Genomic DNA, 18065 nt, shown 5'->3' on the forward strand with positions numbered 1-18065 from the left:
GGACAAATGGATGCACATAACTGGATAACATCTGAAATAGCCTAAAAAAAAGAAGGGTAAAAGGAATGGATGTTGAGAAAGGTTGTTGTGTGGAAGGAAAGAAGTGAAAGCAGCAAAGCAAAGTAACAAGTATTCTACATCCATTGTGTATAAGGTATGTTGTTGGCCGTGGTGGGTGATTTAAAAAGATCTGTGGCTCCTCTATAGTTTATATAATAATTCACTTCAGAAACTTAAGCAAATCAAATGTGTATTCCTATAGAATTCTTGGTTATACGCACACTTATGTACACGTATAACACTGAGACCTATTGAAAAGCATGGGAAAAAGCAATTCCCAAATCAGGGAAGTCTAAAGGATTCTGGAACCTGCCTTGTCTCTCCTTGTAATGACCAGTTACTTTAGGTCATGGCATTTGTGAGAGGAAGGGAAGAAGAGGTCTCCATGGCAATACTGAATTTTGTATCTTTCCTCTTACTTCTGACTTTCTCAGAGCTGTGAGCTAGAAGCTGGCAGGACCCCGTACCAAGAAGAGAAAAAGAGGAAACCAAGAGGGAACAATCTTCTTGAAGTAGCTGAAGTCTACTCTGTCGTACTATTTTGAGGGGTCATACGGGGAAATTTTTATTGCATAATTTACAGAATAATTTGCATTAGGCAAACTCTGTATGCCAACACGAATGCATATAAGACATGGTTCCTATTTTCAAGGGTAAAAGCAGCTGGTTACCTACTACTGTGGGGGCATGCCCCTAATGTCCCTAACCTAGACAGAACCATTCATTTTCTTTCTGGTAATTTCAACAATTTTTGTGCGTGCATGCATGCTCAGTTGCTTCACATGCTCAGTTGTTGCCTGACTCTTTGCGACCCCATGGACTGTAGCCCACCAGGCTCCTCTGTCCATGGGATTCTCCAAGCAAGAATACTGGAGTGGGTTGCCATTTCCTGAGTATTATTTATTGAACACTTATTATGTCCTAGATAATTTGCCCAGAGCACTGGTTATATTATTACTTAATGATCCTTTCAGGCCCAGTTCGTTGTTACTTTTTTTGACACATACATAACCTCAAGTTTAAGTAATAATTTATTCCATGACTAATTTTTAATTGATAATTATTAACACATCACTCATTCTGTTCACTCCTTTAATGCAGCACTTCTCATTCTGTAGTCTACATCTCTGGCTGTCCCACTATACATTGAGCTCAGTAAGGGCAGCACCTATATTTCACTCGAATTTCTTAGCATTCAGTAGTTCCTAAGTATTCTGTTGTGTGATTATCGCGTGGAACTCCATGACTTCAAACACATTGAAGAATCATGAGATTTTTGAGCCAAGAGAGGATTTGGCTCTCTTCTACATAGTAGAAAGATTAAACCGGAAAGTGTAACTTGCCTGAGGTCACATGAATCTGGTAAAATTCAATTAGAATCTAGTTGCCTTCCTTTTCAGTTCATTATTGTTTCTTCTATCATGGAAAATGCTACCAAAACATCACTAAATATCTTTATCTCCCAATCTCCCAGCTGCACCCAAACCTCATCAGTCTATGGCCTTTGGGCCTTCAGTCTACTTCTGTGCTTTAGATTTCCTAAAACAATCAGTTTTTTTTTTTTTTTTTTTAATATATAGCTTTCCTTTCACAACTTCACATTCCTAACAGAGAAAACTCCAAACTCCAAACTGGTTGGCTTTTGCTAGCACAGTGTAAAAGTTGGGAGAACCAGATTCTGCCGGTATTTTCACTAACAAGCTCTTTCCACAAGTACACTTTGATCCAGTCCAATCAAACTGCTTGTCAACACACACACTATGCTCTGTCTTCAACATTTGAGACTTCATATTCGTTCTGACTAGTGTCCTTCCTTCTAACCAACCTGGTGCACTTTAATACCTGTTCACCTTCTGGATCGGTGGCTTCTAACACAGAGTAGAGAGATGTGGCTTTAGTCACGAGGTAGTTGAAGGAGTGAATTTTGCGTCCAGCACCTGGGGCACAGACCTCCAAAATGTTCACTGAATGATTGTGTCTTAGGAAAAATCACAGAAATGTAACTTACTCATTAGAATTGTAAGCAATCCTTTACCAAAACTTTTCTATTTGGAGGACAAATAAGTATATTGGCTCACTCAGCCTTTTTTTCTTTTTTTCCTTTAATTCTATTTCATCTGTTATGACTCTGCCATTCTCTGTGAACTCCACATTCTCCCAGCACCCCTGCCCCTGACACTTATGGGAGAGGAATCCACAAATTCCTTTGGGGCTCCATCACTGGAGCAAGTTCTCAGGAGCTGGAGAAGGTCTGGGCTGCAAACAGGAAGTTTCTGGACTTCTGGCCACTTTGCTCCCTGGGGCAAAAACTGGAGTCCACCTGGAGACTGAGAATAACAGAACAAAACTAACCTTCGCTATCCCCCATCTGCAGCTTTTCTGTGTGGACATTCTGACCCAGTACCACTTAGGGATATCGCTCTCCAGAACTGCTATCTAGTATGCACATCAGAAGAGCATCCAGCAAAGCGTCAATTATGAACCTCTCTTACGTCCCTCTTCACTGTAATCGTTTTGAATTTTTAAGTTTTGAAAGCATCATAGGACCTCTCTTTGGAAGGCCGAGGGCCAAAGAGAAACAGAGGCTGGCCACCTGGTCTCGAAATCCTTTTTTCTTCCCTCAGTGTCCAAGACCTCATCTTGCCCCCCGAGCTCTCAGGCGGGGCAGGCGGCAGCTATCCTCGGGCTCCGTACCTGGCCTCATCAACGACACCCATTAGTCTCCAGTCTTCCAGGGCAGTGGGGGACTACCTGCCGCGCGACCCAGGCCCTTGCCCAGGCATGGGGACCCCGTGGACTACGCTGGCCCGTGCGTGGGCAGAGGGGAGTGGGCCAGCCCGGGCATGACCCCGGCTCCGGCCTGTGGGGCGGGTAGTCCAATGGGCAGCCTCGCTCCGGAGGCGGGCTCAGGCCGGAAGCCACCCCGCGGCACAGCGGCCCCGCGAGACGGCGCCCGCGCCCCCGCCTTCTCCGGCGAGGGCTCCGCGGCCAAGGGCGGCAGGGGCCAGTCCGCCGGGTCCCCGCCGCGCTCTTTGTCCGGGCCGCGCGCGGGCGGACGCGTGCGCCCCCCGGGTGAAGGGAGGCGCGGAGAGACCGCGCGGGAGCGCGCGGGAAGAGCTCGCGCCCGCCGGCCGCCGGCGGCGCGCGCCCCTCCGCCAGGCAAGCAGCGAGCGAGAGCGCGCGCCGTCGCCGCGCCCGCCCCTCCCCCCGCGCTCGCCTCGGAACTTGCTGACTGCGCGGCCGGGAGGAGCCGAGCCGGGCGGCGGCGGCGGGAGGCCACAGCGCGCGGGGGTCTCCCGCGTCCCCTCAGCCTCGCCGGGAGCTCGCGCCCTCGCCCAGCCGGGCTCCCACCCCCCGCTTTTTTCCGAAGGCGCTGGGCGGCGCCACCCTCCGGCCGGAGCCCGGCACTGCACAACCCCCTCCGACTTTCAATGTTCCACACTCCCCGGCCAGAGCCTCCTCGGCTTCTTTTTTTCCCTCCCCCCCCTTTCCCCCCCCCCAGCTGCCTCCATTTCCTTAAGGAAGGGTTTTTTTCTCTCTCCCTCCCCCACACCGTAGCGGCGCGCGAGCGGGCCGGGCGGGCGGCCGAGGTAAGGCGGCGCGGCCGGGGGGCCGCGTGGGGGGCGGCCGGGGCGGCGGCGGTGGGGGAGGGGGCGGGGGCGGGCAGCTTTGTTCGCGCCGGGCGCCCGCGCCGCCGGTGTCCGCGAGCCGCCGCGGGGCCGGCCGGGCTGCTCGCATCACTTGGCGCCCGGCGCGGCGAGCGCTGCCCGCGGCCCCCGCGCGGCCCTCCCCACAAAGGGCCGCCGAGCTGCGTGGCCGCCGCCGGCCGCGGCTCGCCTCGGCGGGCGCGGAAATTTGTTGCACTTCTTGAGGCTTTGTTTGTTTGTTTTTCCTCCGGGGTAAAAAAAAAAAATTTTTTTTTTTTTTTTTTGTTATTTTGGACAAAATGTCGGTCCGTGATGTAAAAATTGAACGAGGAGCCTTGATGGCATGGGGAGCTTTGCAGAAGGTGCAGTTTGAATTCTGCTTTTCCCAGGCTGGCAGCTTGGTCTTGGCCGGATGAATCTTCGCTGCTGGCCGTGGCCAGAACAGCTTGTTAGTTGATTTTTTTAAATTCCTAAGTGTTGTATTTAAAGGCTTACGTGCACAGAGGAGGAATCACCACCTTAAATAAGCATATGGGCGATTAGCAGGGTATGTTTTCCTCTCGGAAAAGGAATTTGGTAGCTTTGACCAATGTCAGTGTGTAAATATTTAGACGTTATTAGTGACTTTTTAACATTTTTCTGCGAGATCTGTTATTTACAGCGTGTCATATGTTGTTAATGCTCGTTCCCTAAGTTCCCTGGCAAATCTGTTTAATGCCTTCTGAGAAAGTAGACAATTGATAGATTGTCCAAGGGATGGAAAAAAATGTGAGTGGGTTTTCTAACTTGAGTTCGGTAAATCCCTGAAGGCTGCCGTTGTGAGACACATCACCTCCCCTATAACCTTGGTGTACCATGAGATAAGTGTGAACACTTCTGAAGCGTTTTCAGTAAAACACGATTTTAGGTGACGATGGAGAGAAGAAAATGCTATTGGTTTATTTCTTAGACTTACATTTCCTTTCTTTCCCCGTTTTTTCTTTTAAAAGTTTTCCAAGAAATAACTTCACCAAGATGTCCAGTGATCGGCAGAGGTCCGATGATGAGAGCCCCAGCACCAGCAGTGGTAGTTCAGATGCAGACCAGCGAGACCCAGCCGCTCCAGAGCCTGAAGAGCAAGAAGAAAGAAAACCTTCTGCCACCCAGCAGAAGAAAAACACCAAACTCTCCAGCAAAACCACTGCTAAATTATCCACTAGTGCTAAAAGGTAATGTGTAAAAAAAGGATTAAGCACGTTGTCAGGTTGTCTTCCAAATGGACGCTTCTGTTGGTTTAACATCAGTAGCCATAGTTCAAAAATATTTCCTTTGCTCTCAGTTTTGTTTGGACTTGAATGAGTTGTCATTCTTTTTAGGTGGTATAGAAGCCACCTCCCTAGAATTAGACTTTTAAGCAAACTTGTTCTGGGCTTTGGTAACTTTGGTAACAGAGAGAGTGTCCTTGAGTAGAGATTGGAGTAACATCTGACCGATTAAGGAGTTGGCAAGGAAAATTTGGTGATCCCAGATGAGCTGGTAGATTTGAGGATGTTGTCTTTTTATGAGTTATATTCATTATTATTGAAGGTGACACTTCTAGAGATCAGTGTCTCTCTCCATGAAACTTAATGATCAGAGATGGTTGTGTTTGCTAAAAAATTTGTAAACTCAGGGCCTTGGCTGTATTTGAAGGCAGATTTTAAAATTGTACTTCAAGTCTGCTTTCAGTTTTTAAAATCATGACTTTAAGTCATTCATCTCAGGTTTTACTTTTTCTAATTAAGCTATGGTCATACCTCTGTGTCTTTGTGAGAGTAGGTAAAACTGAAAAGTACCCGTTTACATGTGAGGTGGCACTTGGTGATTGAGAAGTTTGCCATTATGCCTCTTCACTCTAAAATTTGTGGATATGCTTGACATGTTAATACTCAACAGCAGGAGAAGCATATTTTGTTGGATATAAGTGAAAGATCATTTGTTTTCTGTTGATTTATATTTCTGATAGTGAAAAAAATGCTGTCAGTGGGACTCCAATCAATGGTAGTAGTAAGTGGCATACCTGTGAATTTTAGTAATTACACATCAAGTGTTTCTATAGCATTAGCCAATATCAACGTTTTATTGATTTTTGTTGATCTCAACCAAAAGAAACAATATAAAAGCTGATCAGATGTTGGCGTTCAGTAGTGATAGTCTGTGGATTTTCACCTCTATTGTATCAATAATCAAGTGTTAATAACTAGAGTATTTTATGAAATAACAGCAGTCCATGAGATAATTTAAAATCCTTCTCAGTTTCTTACAATCTTGTTGATGAACATATTAAACATATCTTTAAGTTTTGACAGCATTGTAAATTTTAATAAAATAAGAACTGCTCTTTTTCCTCTTACCTCAAGGCTGTCTATCTTTTCTCCCAAATTTATTACATTTAAGTGCTGTACTTAAGGTCAGGGAAAACAGATTCACTTAAATAAGAATGCCAGAATTCTTTGAAAGTTTTTCACTGGTAAAAATATTTGTAAATTTTAAACTTTTTTTCTGACATAAAATATTGTCAGAATTATTAATGTGCACTCGCAGTAGCTTGTTAATTTTTACCTTGCTAAAGTGTCTTGGAGTCATTGTCAAATATTCCAGTGCTTTCCCTCCTCCCTTCTTGTCTCATTTGCATATAAGCTTGAAAAGAGAATTTCTTTGGTAAAAAGTGCTTTAAAATATATTTTACATCCTTTTCTGAGTACAAGAGGAGGGCTAGTTCTCAAATCAGGTGTGAATGTCTTACTTATTTACAGTAGCAAGTGAGAAAAAAAGCTGCAAAGTTTCTGTTAAGGGATTTGGGTTATGCCTCTGAGAACAAAGAGGAAGCAGCCATGTTAGCATTACTGAAGGCGAAGCCAGCCTTGCATTTAACTGCATGGTGGTAGAGGGCAGTGTAATTCCCCGGTTATTCTGTAGACTCTCAAATCCTTTTTGTCTGTTCTCATTTCACTAACAGAATTCAGAAGGAGCTAGCTGAAATAACCCTTGATCCTCCTCCTAACTGCAGGTAAGAAACAAATTTTGTTGTTTTAATTTCAAATTGTGGAAAAATATCCAGAGAGTCATGTATCGTTGTTGGATGTTTGTGCTGCAGAAGAGGCTACATTTGCTTCTTTTCAGCTTTGCAAGTGGATTGAACAAAAATTGTCTTGGGTGAATTAATTAAATTGGGAGGAAAAAACCTTTTTAGACTGTATCATACATTTTGAACTTCTGAATATATTGATTTTTGCTTCTTGCTGGGATTAGTATGAATGGTGCTGATTTTTACACTGTTGTAATAGTTCTGTAGTGTGTTTATTCAGAAGTATATTGCAGAAACTTCTAAGATTTTGCTCAGCTTTAAATTTACTACTTGTGTGCAATCTGAACTGACCTTCCAAATTTAGAAATTGCTGAATGTGGTGTTACAAAAATGTAAATGCAGTAAACAGGAGTATAGTTGTTTCTGTTTGATTTATTCAGTAACTTGCCTTTAGGACAGAGTTTATGTGCTAATAAGCTAATGGTTTTAGCTGTTGTTTTCTAGAGAAGGCATTGTTGGAATTATTTACATTTTAATCAAATGGTTTAATTACTTGGTAAAACGTCTTAGTATTTTTGGTACTAGAAATATGTGTATAAAAGACAGTGAATGAGTTGGAATTTGTGGGAAGAAGTCATTTCAGTGAAACTCATGTAGGATGATTTAAGATTGTTGGTTGGTATAAGGTGCGTTAAAAGTAACTGGTTTGTAATTAAGTAATATTTCAATTATTTAAATTACTCTTAGCGCTCAGTTTTTCATCTGTATGATTGTATGACTTCTAAAATTCATCAAACTTAAAAAAACTGTCATGTAGATAATTTGTATGGAGATATGTACTCAGACACCAGAGAGGCTACTAGAAATAAGGCAATGTTATGGTTTGATATGAAAGTGTTTCTTGTCTTACCTATATTTTTCTACAAGTTGTGTTCACTAGTGGTGATCAGACCTATTTCTGAAATCTACTTGAGATAGGATATAATCCAACCGCTTCTTATCGTGTATGTTAACTGAGTCCTCTGATAAGGTGATCTGATGTTTATTTGCTTTTTTTAATATTTGTAATCAGACATTTCAATTCAAAATGGAAACATGAATGTAAGCTAATTTTAAACAGGTAGTAGTATGTCAGATATCAAAGTAGTGCTTAGGAGCTAGCTGCGCTATCCAGTAATGTAGCCACTAACCACTTGTGGCTATTGACCACTTTGGTTGTAGTCCAAAATGAGATGTTCTGTAAGTGTAAAATACACATCAGATTTTGAAAACAATATGAAGAAAAGAATGCAAAATATTTTACAGATTTTCAAAAAATATTTATTGCATGTTGAAATACTAATATTTTGATATGTTGGGTTTTGGTTATTTTGGTATGTAAAATGTTTTAAAATTAATTTCTTTTTTCCTGTTTTAATATGGTTATTAGACAATTTAAAATTACATATGTGGCTCATGTTGTATTTCTGTTGAACAGCACTGCTTTAGAGAATAAATAAGTCAGTATTTCCTTTCAGGCTTCTAAATGGTGTGTCAAATCTGTAGCCATTTAGGGAGGTCAGGTTAAATTTGCTCTCTGGAAGAATTACTTAAGGTGGAGAGTATATTCTGGTATTTCTCAATATAGAAGATGTAAAGATCTATCAGTTCAAAAGTCTTTATTGTTTTAAAATTGCATATAAGGGCAAACATTTTTTTAAAGGTTTTTGTTGATTTTGTACAAATGGCACAAACTATTAAATAGGGTTTGTGTGTGAATCTAGTAAGCCCAGTAGACACGAGCTGGATGCCCTGAGAGCAATATTGTTGCAGTTGCTGAAGAAATGTGCTCTGCCTATTTAACCCAGGAATGTTTCCACAAGGTCACTGACGATTATTGTAGAGGAAGTATAGTCTGTCTTAGAGATGGAAAATTTAGTTTAGTTTGCTTTTATTTTTCTCTATATACCAGATTTCCTTTCTGTCCATGAAATAACGCTTCACATTTAGTGACCAGACCAGTGAAATGGTGAACTCTGGGCTTACTTGGGAGCAATAACTTGGCCCTCATACATCATCTGTGCTTCCCCTCCTCACAGCTTGTGATCGCTGTCAACTGCTGCAAACGGCACCTTTCAGCTCTCTGCTTCTTTTAATGTGCGAGTTCTTTTGTGACTGTGTGAGTGATTAACGGAGGAGGAAAAAACACGAGAAAATATCAGTCTTAGTAGGAGACCGGAGAAGTTGTTTTTGTTTTTATTAGCTTGGGGACAGTCTTCTTTCATATGCTGGACAAGTGAAGTATTCGCATATTTTTATGTGTTTTTCTGTTAAGTCTTCAGATTCTTTTGGGTGGAAGAACTTCTGGGTCTTGTTCTTGAGCAGGAGTTTGGAATAGTCAGGTTTAGTGGAGACATTTTTAGGATTTTTGACAGCTAATTTAAAATTTGTATTTTTACCTTTGTGTCAAATACGTTTTTGTGGTGTTCTTGTAATTCACAGGTGAGAATTTTAGCTTTATGGTGATTGTACAGTTTAAATTTTTTAATTTGTTATAATTAATAGTGGGACTCTATTAATAAATTCTAGAAAATATGTGAATTCATATTGTCTGAAATCTATGAAACCTAATTTTGACTTTCACGTGTAGTTAATTAATCAGAATTCCATTATGGTTTTGAATATGATTTTTACAAGCTTGTCAAAGTATGTGATACATTTAATTTTTCAGAGAAGAATGTCAAGTATGTCTGTGTACATTGAGAAAAGAACTTGAATGAAATACAAGAAAACTCAACAAAATCAAAGTTACTCAGACTTCAGATATTTTCTTAAATCTTTTCCTATGTTTAATTAATAAAATATTTTTTAGTTATTTATATAGCTGTGTCAAATATGTATACACACAGGGTGATCATAGGATAGGCTTAATTATTGAGTTAAGTGTGTGGCTTTAAACATGTCTGAATATATTTGGATAGTATTGATATTTCTTTTCCTGATAGTGTAAATGTGTGATAAAATGTTATTTCCAGTGATTTGATGGCATTTCAGTTTTTAGGTATTGGAATGCTTTAGGCCAAAGCATTTACAGATATAACACTTAGTGGCTTCAATTTATATTCTTTATTCTAGATTAGAGTGTGAAGAGTTGATGCGCCAGTGAGAATGAAGGGAGATTGTATTATGTGCATTTCCTTATCTGTTTTTAGAGAAAGTTATTAAGTAGAATTGAGTGATGTGCTACAAGACTTTTATGTTACATCTGTTCCCCAGAGGGTGTCCTCTCAGGACTTGACAGGTAGTGGAAGTTTAGAAAGATGCTGGATTTTTAACTCAGTCTCTAATTCTTTTCATATCTGAGACAGTACAAAAATATGCTCTAAAAATATCCTTTAATATGTTCAGATTGAACCTATGTTAGAGTAGACATTCAGAGACATTTGTAATAGTTTTTGGATGTCAGAAAGGTCTTATTGAGATGGAGGCGTTACAGTATCAAGTTACTGTATTAACATGCAAAACCTGAAAGTGGGTGCTATGATGCTTGCAAATTTTGCTCATTTCCGTCTTTCTAAAAAATGAACAAAAGCAATTAAGTTCTAAACCAGTAGTTGGGAAGCCCTGATTTACTCATAAGCCAACCGTCTGTGGATGGGCTCTGCCTCCTTTTGTGGATTACCATCGCCTTGCGCCATTTCTAGGGAAGATAGAACTTTGCTGCTCCGGGGTGGTCTTCAGACCAGTAGCATCATCTGCATCACAGGTGAGATTTTAGAACTGTAGAATCTTTTAGAAATGTAGACTCTTGCCTACCCCCCCTGCAGAAGTACTGAATCAGGATCTGAATTTCAACTAGATTTCCAGATGGGTTGCATGTATTTTAAGGTTTGCAGAACAGTGGTACTTGAGCTGGACTTAGTACAAGTCCCTGCTCTGGCACTTAATAGCTGTGTTAGCTTAGATAAGTTACGGAATATTTCTGTCTTTCTGCTGCTTATCTGTATAATAAGAGATTAAAATTATACTCCTTTTATACATTTGTTGGGAAGATTAGATGAATTTGTATGTTTAGAAATTCCTTAATGTGAATTTTCGGGTCAGTAAAGTGGCCGAGGTGTGGTTAAAGAGCTAGCTTAGCAGTATGTCTTCACCTTTGCTGGCATTTTCTCTAGTGCATCAGCATCCAGCTATCGGAATAATTTTATCTTAATCAGCTCTGCACCTATTGGGAATGTCAGGCAGCTTAGTTAAAAGCAGTTCCTTGGAACTGGAGTAAAAAAGAAAATAAACCTAAGAACACTGGGCAAGGTTGAGCAAATAGTATATCCTCTTTAAAGAAATATGCTAATGGTTAATGAAACCTAATTCAGTAGAGAATGGTCTGTCCAGTGGATTATAATAAACTACTTTTAGATAGTCGTGATATGTTTTCCCTTTTAAGTATGCCATTATAGGAATTCATAGTTTTACTGAGAATGAGATTATATCAATAATTTTGTAAAATTTAGATTCTGAATTGATATAATTTGCTAGTTACCTGAACATAGCATTCTTTCCTTCTCTGTGATCTAAGGAGAAATTTTGGAAGCTTTCTGTAGTTGACATACGAAGGCAGGTCATGATGAAAGTGACGTGTGAATCTACATAGCTTTGTTGGTTGCTTGTATAATACTTGGTTTTAAATCCTCCCACACATATGGATAGATTGCTTTTTCTTTTTTATGTACACATTTGATTGTTATTGTTTATGTTAGCCAAAATGTGCTGTGTGAAGGTACGCTATTTCGTATAACAAAATTGTTTCATTAATTATCTAGTCCTTTTGTTTCCAACTCTTGAAAAAAATCCTGTAATGGCCTTTTTATAAAAATTAATTCTTAGCTGGATGCTCAGTTTGTAAAATAGATAAGTACAGAACTACTCTGACTGAAGGTGTTTTCCAGCTGGTCTGTCAAATTGACAGGAATAGAAATTCTAAGCAAAATAATGACTTTGTATTGGAGATCCATGAAATATCCCGTATATTCTTTACTTTTTCATAATTGTGTGTGTTTTAGCTTTTGGCTTCACACTGAAGCATGGGAGACCTTAGTTTCTCAACCAAAGATTGAACTTGCACACTCTGCATTGGAAGGCAGAGTCTTAACCCTGGGACCACAGGGGAAGTACCCATGATTGTCATTTTCAATATGATTGTTCAGAGGTATTTGGCTACCATTTGTGTTATAAAAAGAGATTGGTTTGCAGTAAAGCTAGTTTTTTCCCTCATACATGCTGGTGTAGCAGAAGGATTCAGTACTTTGTGACTGAACATTTTTTCCAAAAGACTGGTATAATTGAAAATAATATTCTTCCCTCTCAACAGGTCACATTTTTATTAGGGAGCTGTTAAGTTCAGTGCAGACAATGAAATCAGAAAGTGGGTGAAAACTGTGCATTTAAAAAGTTATGTGGTTACTTTGCAGCTACATGCAAGACTCAATTTGCTCCTTTCTATAGATAACCAGCTGGTACCGTATTCTCTCCTTGAATGAGTAGCTGTAACAACAGATGGATATGTTTAGTTATAAGAAAATCAACAAGTCATTGTTCCTTAGAGTACAAGGGTGCTCCAGTGGATCTTGATCTGCCATTCTTGTCTTTCCTACAAAATTAAGGTTAAAAACAGGATAAAACCACCTGTAGATCTCGAGAACTAGAAAGATCTCCCCCCACCCCAATACTGCTTTAACAGGGTAGCTTATTTGGCATTTTAGAATCTAGAAGAAGAAACATCTTTAAACCTTTACTATTTCTCTTTCCCCAGTTCTCAACTTGGAGGCAATTTTTGCCTTCTTATTTGCACACCCCACACCAGTGGTCCTATGGAACAATTGGCAATGTCTAGAGACTTTTCACAACTGGGGGAAGAGGAGCTGCTATTAATAATTTAGTGAGTAGAGGTCAGGGATGCTCTTAAATGCCCTGTAATGCCTAGGTCGCCCCCCTCCAACAAAGATTTTATCTGGTCTAAAATGTCAGCCATTTTACATTGAGGTTGAGAAATCCTGCTATAGATGTTAATTACAATACCTTGCCTCTTTAATTTTTACATAGTTCATTTATTATTATTTTCCTATCTTAGTAGTGATGCCTAGTGAATATACATTCTCCTTTACTTTCCTCAGAGCTGGTATCCCCATTTCCCGCTACTCTTGTGCTGTAGTTTATCTTATATTATCTGATACATGTCTTTTTTTTTTTTTATGTGACCCTTTAGGAATGGGTGTGTTGAGTACCTTTTAAATTATGGTCTATGGAGGCCAGAAATTCTTAATAGCAATATTTATAATTAATTAGCTAGTTTACTATTAGTTCATTATATCCTCTTCATGATTTAGCTTTAGGCTGGTTATATCTGTGTGCTGCTAGAAATACTGAAGTATCATTGAGTGTAAATAACCATTGGGAAATCATCAAAATTCAGTTTGATTCAGTACATTGAACTGCAAACAGTTTAGAAAGTCATGCTCTTCATCTGATTTTGATTTTTATCATTAAGACAATACAGAGATTATCTTATTATTGTTACAAGTCCACAGTCCTTTATTTCTAACCTTTGGAGCCAGTAATGTTTCAGAATGTGGAAGTTTTCAGATTTTAGAAAGGGAATGTGATGTAGCTTATGTAACACTGTCAGTGGGACCTGGGGCAGCACTCCATAACCAAACACATTCATATTTCTACACCCAGACTGTACGAATGTTCTCACTAAGTGGGGTAAATCGGCACTACAGATAGTTTCAGGTTAGTTCATGTTTGGTGTTGCTGCCAGATTATTTCCCAGTCTTTGATTTTTAGAGCTTCTGGGATACTCCAGAATGTGGGTGAGCAGCTGTGGCCCCGTTCTCCCACTGTGACAGTGACGAGTGACGCCAGCTGTTTACTGCGTGGTGCGCGGTGTGTGAAGTCTCGTTCTGCTTTTCTTTCTTTTACCTGTTTCTTCGTAGCTGTCTTTAGTTTCTCAGCTTTTATTTTTGGATCGTTGCTTTTTTTTTTTTTTTAATTGTCTAACCTGTATGATCAACTAGAAAAGAATTTAGATTCTTGATTTTAGAGTTTTTTTCTCCTTTTCTCTTGAGGTGAGACTATAAGTATCCATTTCTAAGTTATTCTGTGTATGTTGGATTACTTTTCTACTTTGCTATCAATATTCTCTCTTAATTATTCTGTTTATTCTGGACATACAGAATTGCACAGAAAGGAAGATATCCTTTAATACCTAAGCATGCACGCATGCTAAGTTGCTTCAGTCGTGTCCAACTCTTTTGAGACTCCATGGACTATAGCCTGCCAGGCTCCTCTGTCCATAAGATTTCCCAGGCAGGAATACTGGAGTGGGCTACCATTTCCTTCTCCAGGGTGTTTTCCCCACCCAGGGATCAAACCTGTGCCTCCTGGGGCTCCTACATTGCAGGCAGATTCTTTACCACAAACCACTGGGGAGGCCCATGATACTTAAGCATAGGACTTGCTATCTTTCTGTAGGCATTTGAGTGCAGTTAAGCTATAAAAGGAGACATTAAATTTTGCTAAGCTGTTTTGTGTTGCATTAGCTTCAACATATAAATATTTATTTCTTTCACTTGTAAGAAGTCCTCTGTAGGCCCAGGGACGCTCCTGGGTGGCTCTTCCATGTGTTGGCTGGGATCTGCAGCTTACAACTTGTAGCTCTGCCATTTTGAACATGTCCAAGCAGGATAACTAGAGGGTCATGTGCTGGCTGTAAGTGCTTTGGTCTGAAAGTAAGGTAGGGATTTAATTGCATGACCTCAACTAGCTGCAAGGTGGTTGGAAAATGTTGGGGAGCATATGGGTATTTAGAGGGAAACTTCTCTGCCTATATATTGTACAAAGTCTATGTACTTCATGAATAGGCAGCTTTCATTCTCACTTCAGAAAAGGAAAGAGGAAATAATTGAGCACGCAGTCTGACACTCTACTGGATTTCCATACTATAGTGCCTATTAATATGCTATTTTATTTAATTCCCAAAACAATCCTGTGAAGTATCATTCTTGTTCAGGTTTCAAAAGGTAATCTGAGAGTTGTCACACATGTAGTGCATTTATATACATAACAGCTTCAAGGCAAACATCTAGGCTTAGTTTTGACATAAATGTAAGCACTTCTTGCTTCTGTACACTGCTGCTTGAGAAATCTGGTGAAAGCATTCAGAGTTGTTTAATGGTCTGTAGGCGCGTTCTTAGTGTGAGTGTGTCCCATTTGTTTGCTTAGAGTCTCCTGAAAGATCCAGCATACTCTATGGATTTGGAACCTGGCGAGTGAGGTGCACTTGGTGAATTGGAGAAAGAGTTTTCTTCTTTGCCTTGGGGGTGCTAGGCTTGCATTAGTGATTTTTTTTTTTTTTTTAATCATTCAGACAGAATCATTTTCTTTTTTAGGGAGCATTCCCCAAGTTGCCAGCTCTGTTCTCTGTTCTCTTTCCTTGTAAGGAAGAAGGTCAGGGAATGAATATGATCATAACAGAGAAGACAAATCTTTGTTCTCTGACTTGTATGTAGTTCCTTGTGTAAGGCTTTTCTTTGAGCAAAGGAATGACTAAATCTACCTCTCCTTTTTTTCTCTGGGGTATGATGAAGCAGTCTGTTTATGAATTGCTTTGAAACTGGGGGAAAAAATCTCTACAGAAAAGAATTTCATGGAGAAAAATCTCAATCATATAGGATTTTAGGAATATTTTAATGCTGACTTCTCAGCATCATGTGTACTTGTTATTTTTTAATACTGGTACTAGATACGACTTGTGTAGAAGTTGGCTTTATGTTAGATCCCTGTTAATTTTGTCTTGCTTATAACTATATGTTTATAAAGTATATAAGTTTTATAATTTATTTAAGCACTATTTTTCCTAATACTTCATGGCACTTGGAAGGGAAAAAAGTAGAAGCAATGACAGATTTTATTTTCTTTAGGTTATAAAACCACTGTGGACAGTGATTGCAGCTATGAAATTAAAAGACATTTTCTCCTTGGAAGGAAAACTATGACAAACCTAAGCAGTGTATTAAAAAGCAGACATATCACTTGGTTCGACAAAGGCACATATAGTCAAAGCTATGGTTTTCCCAGTAGTCATGTACAGATGTGAGAGACCATATATATATAGAAAGCTAAGCGCCGAAGACTTGATGCTTTCAAACTGTGGTGCTGAAGAAGACCTTTATGAGTCTCTTGGACAGCAAGAAGATCAAACCAATCAATCCTAAAGGATATCAACCCTGAATATTCATTGGAAGGACTGATGGTGAAGCTGAAGCTCCAATACTTTGGCTGCCTGACACGAAGAGCATACTCTTTGGAAAAGACCTTTATGCTGGGAAAGTTTGAAGGCACAAGGAGAAGGAAGCAGCAGAGGATGAGATGGTTAGCATCATGGACTCAATAGACATGAATTTGAGCAGACTCCGGAAGATAGTAGAGAAGAGAGGAGCAGCGGTCTGTGGGGTCACAGAGAGTTGGAGATGACTTAGTGACTGAACAACATTTTTTCCTATAAACTTGTGAATTTGTACAAAAATATTCCTAGATAATAGTATGGGGATTTGCTTTATTCCTAAGAGTCTCTTTAGGAGAGGAGCTGGTCCACCTAGCAAAATGAAAGTGAAAGTCCCTCAGTCATGTCCGACTCTTTGTGACCCGTGGACTATACAGTCCATGGAATAATTCTCCAGGGCAGAATACCGGAGAGGGTAGCCTTTCCTTTCTCCAGGGGATCTTGCCAACCCAGGGATCAAATGCAGGCAGATTCTTTATCAGCTGAGCCACAAGGGAGGCCCAAGAATATTGGAGTGGGTAGCCTATTGCTTCTTCAGTGAATCTTCCCGACCCAGGAATCGAACTGGGGTCTCTTGCATTGCATGCAGATTCTCTACCAACTGAGCTATCAGGGAAGCCCCTTAGCAAAATAGACGTCATGTTTTCAGTGTGACCTGCCAAGTTTATGTAGTTCATTTTAGATTGATGAAACTAACAAGTTTTATGTGTCAGATCTGTGTGAAACTAACAAGTTTTATGTATCAGATCTGTGTCTTGCATCTTGTCTAAATACTGTATTAAAATTGAATTCTAAAGCTTTCAAATTTTTCTTTCAGTTGACATGTCATCAGTTTTATAAGGATATAAAGGAAAACGGCCTAAGCTTGTTTTTTAGCACCTATTTTGGATGTGATGGTCAGTAAGAAGTGAACCTTAAGTAATAGCAAGAAGGTCAAATCTCTAGAGTTGTTAAATTTTAAAAATCTCAGCCTCCTCTCTTTGGTCCTTGGTGTATATAATAATTTTTTAATCTTATGGTTATTTGCAACAGATAAAGCTTTGGAACGAGTTGCAATATTGCTATGTTCATTCATTGTCCAAGGTTTAGTTTGCCTACTTTGGAGGGATTTGGACCAGTTCTGCCAGTCTGAAGTTTCTTTCCTGCTTCACTGTCCCAGAGTAAATATACTTTGTCATTCTGTTTAACTTCTAGCTTGTCTGGGGAAAAATAAAGACATCTCTAGTCTGAAATTGCTTTTGGGAGTATAGCTCCACATGTTTTGGTCTGAGTGAAAGGCCTAGGGAAACATGAATTTTGTTACCTTTTTATTTTATTTTCCTTTACTTATAAATCATCATGATGATTCTCCCTTTACATCCATGGGACTTGCTTTTTATAAACACCATTCATTCCCTTTCTAAGGGTGGTTATTTGTAGTTTGTTTGCCATTTACAATCTTATGGGTCCTTTACAAATGGATCATTTTTTTACATTAAATTTTAGTAGGTCAAGAATCCATTTATTTAGGGTCCCCAAGAGAATCCATCTCAGAAGATTGTGGCTACATGTTTTTTATGGCTTCCTGCTGCTTTCTGTGGTCTTCCCAATTTAAACAGTAGTAACAACAAAATTTAGAGGGCATCCTAAGGCCGTGGCTTTACAGTTTTCTTTTTGTTTCACACTTGTTTCTAAGGAGATTTGTGATATTTGTTGGATTTGTTATATATATACTTGTTGTGAATTTACCTTCGATTACAAGGAGGGAAAAATGCGGCATTTGAATGGTTTGAACACAACCGTAGATGTATGTGACCACGTGGAATTCAATGACAATTTTAACTAGTGCACCTTTAGATTCTCTTTATTTTATTTACACCAGTGTCTGTTTAAAATTTTTAAAGACATTTCTGTTATATCCTCCCAGATGCTTTATATCCCCATATCCATTAGAGGACTATGCTAAGTATTCATTTTCTTTTATAAGCCCTAAATAAACATGTTGCAAATGATC

The 18065-nt window shown here is 39.7% G+C and overlaps 1 protein-coding gene across 3 annotated transcripts in view; it reads left to right on the forward strand.

Moving 5' to 3' along the window:
* The first annotated feature begins 3083 nt into the window (after positions 1-3083).
* The window catches only part of UBE2E3 (ubiquitin conjugating enzyme E2 E3), a 90804-nt gene continuing 75822 nt past the window's right edge, over positions 3084-18065 (forward strand). The window contains exons 1-3 of one of the 3 annotated variants that reach the window (XM_065931871.1): positions 3084-3219; positions 4697-4915; positions 6685-6735. In XM_065931871.1, the coding sequence (XP_065787943.1) occupies positions 4722-4915; positions 6685-6735 (245 nt within the window). In that variant the 5' untranslated portion in view covers positions 3084-3219; positions 4697-4721. Of the gene's footprint in view, positions 3220-3269; positions 3651-3844; positions 4255-4696; positions 4916-6684; positions 6736-18065 lie in introns of those variants that run through there. The other 2 variants (XM_065931869.1, XM_065931870.1) reach the window with 2 other exon arrangements.

The sequence above is a fragment of the Muntiacus reevesi genome, chromosome 3 (genome assembly GCF_963930625.1).
Source record: "Muntiacus reevesi chromosome 3, mMunRee1.1, whole genome shotgun sequence".
In the NCBI taxonomy this organism is placed as follows: domain Eukaryota; kingdom Metazoa; phylum Chordata; class Mammalia; order Artiodactyla; family Cervidae; genus Muntiacus; species Muntiacus reevesi.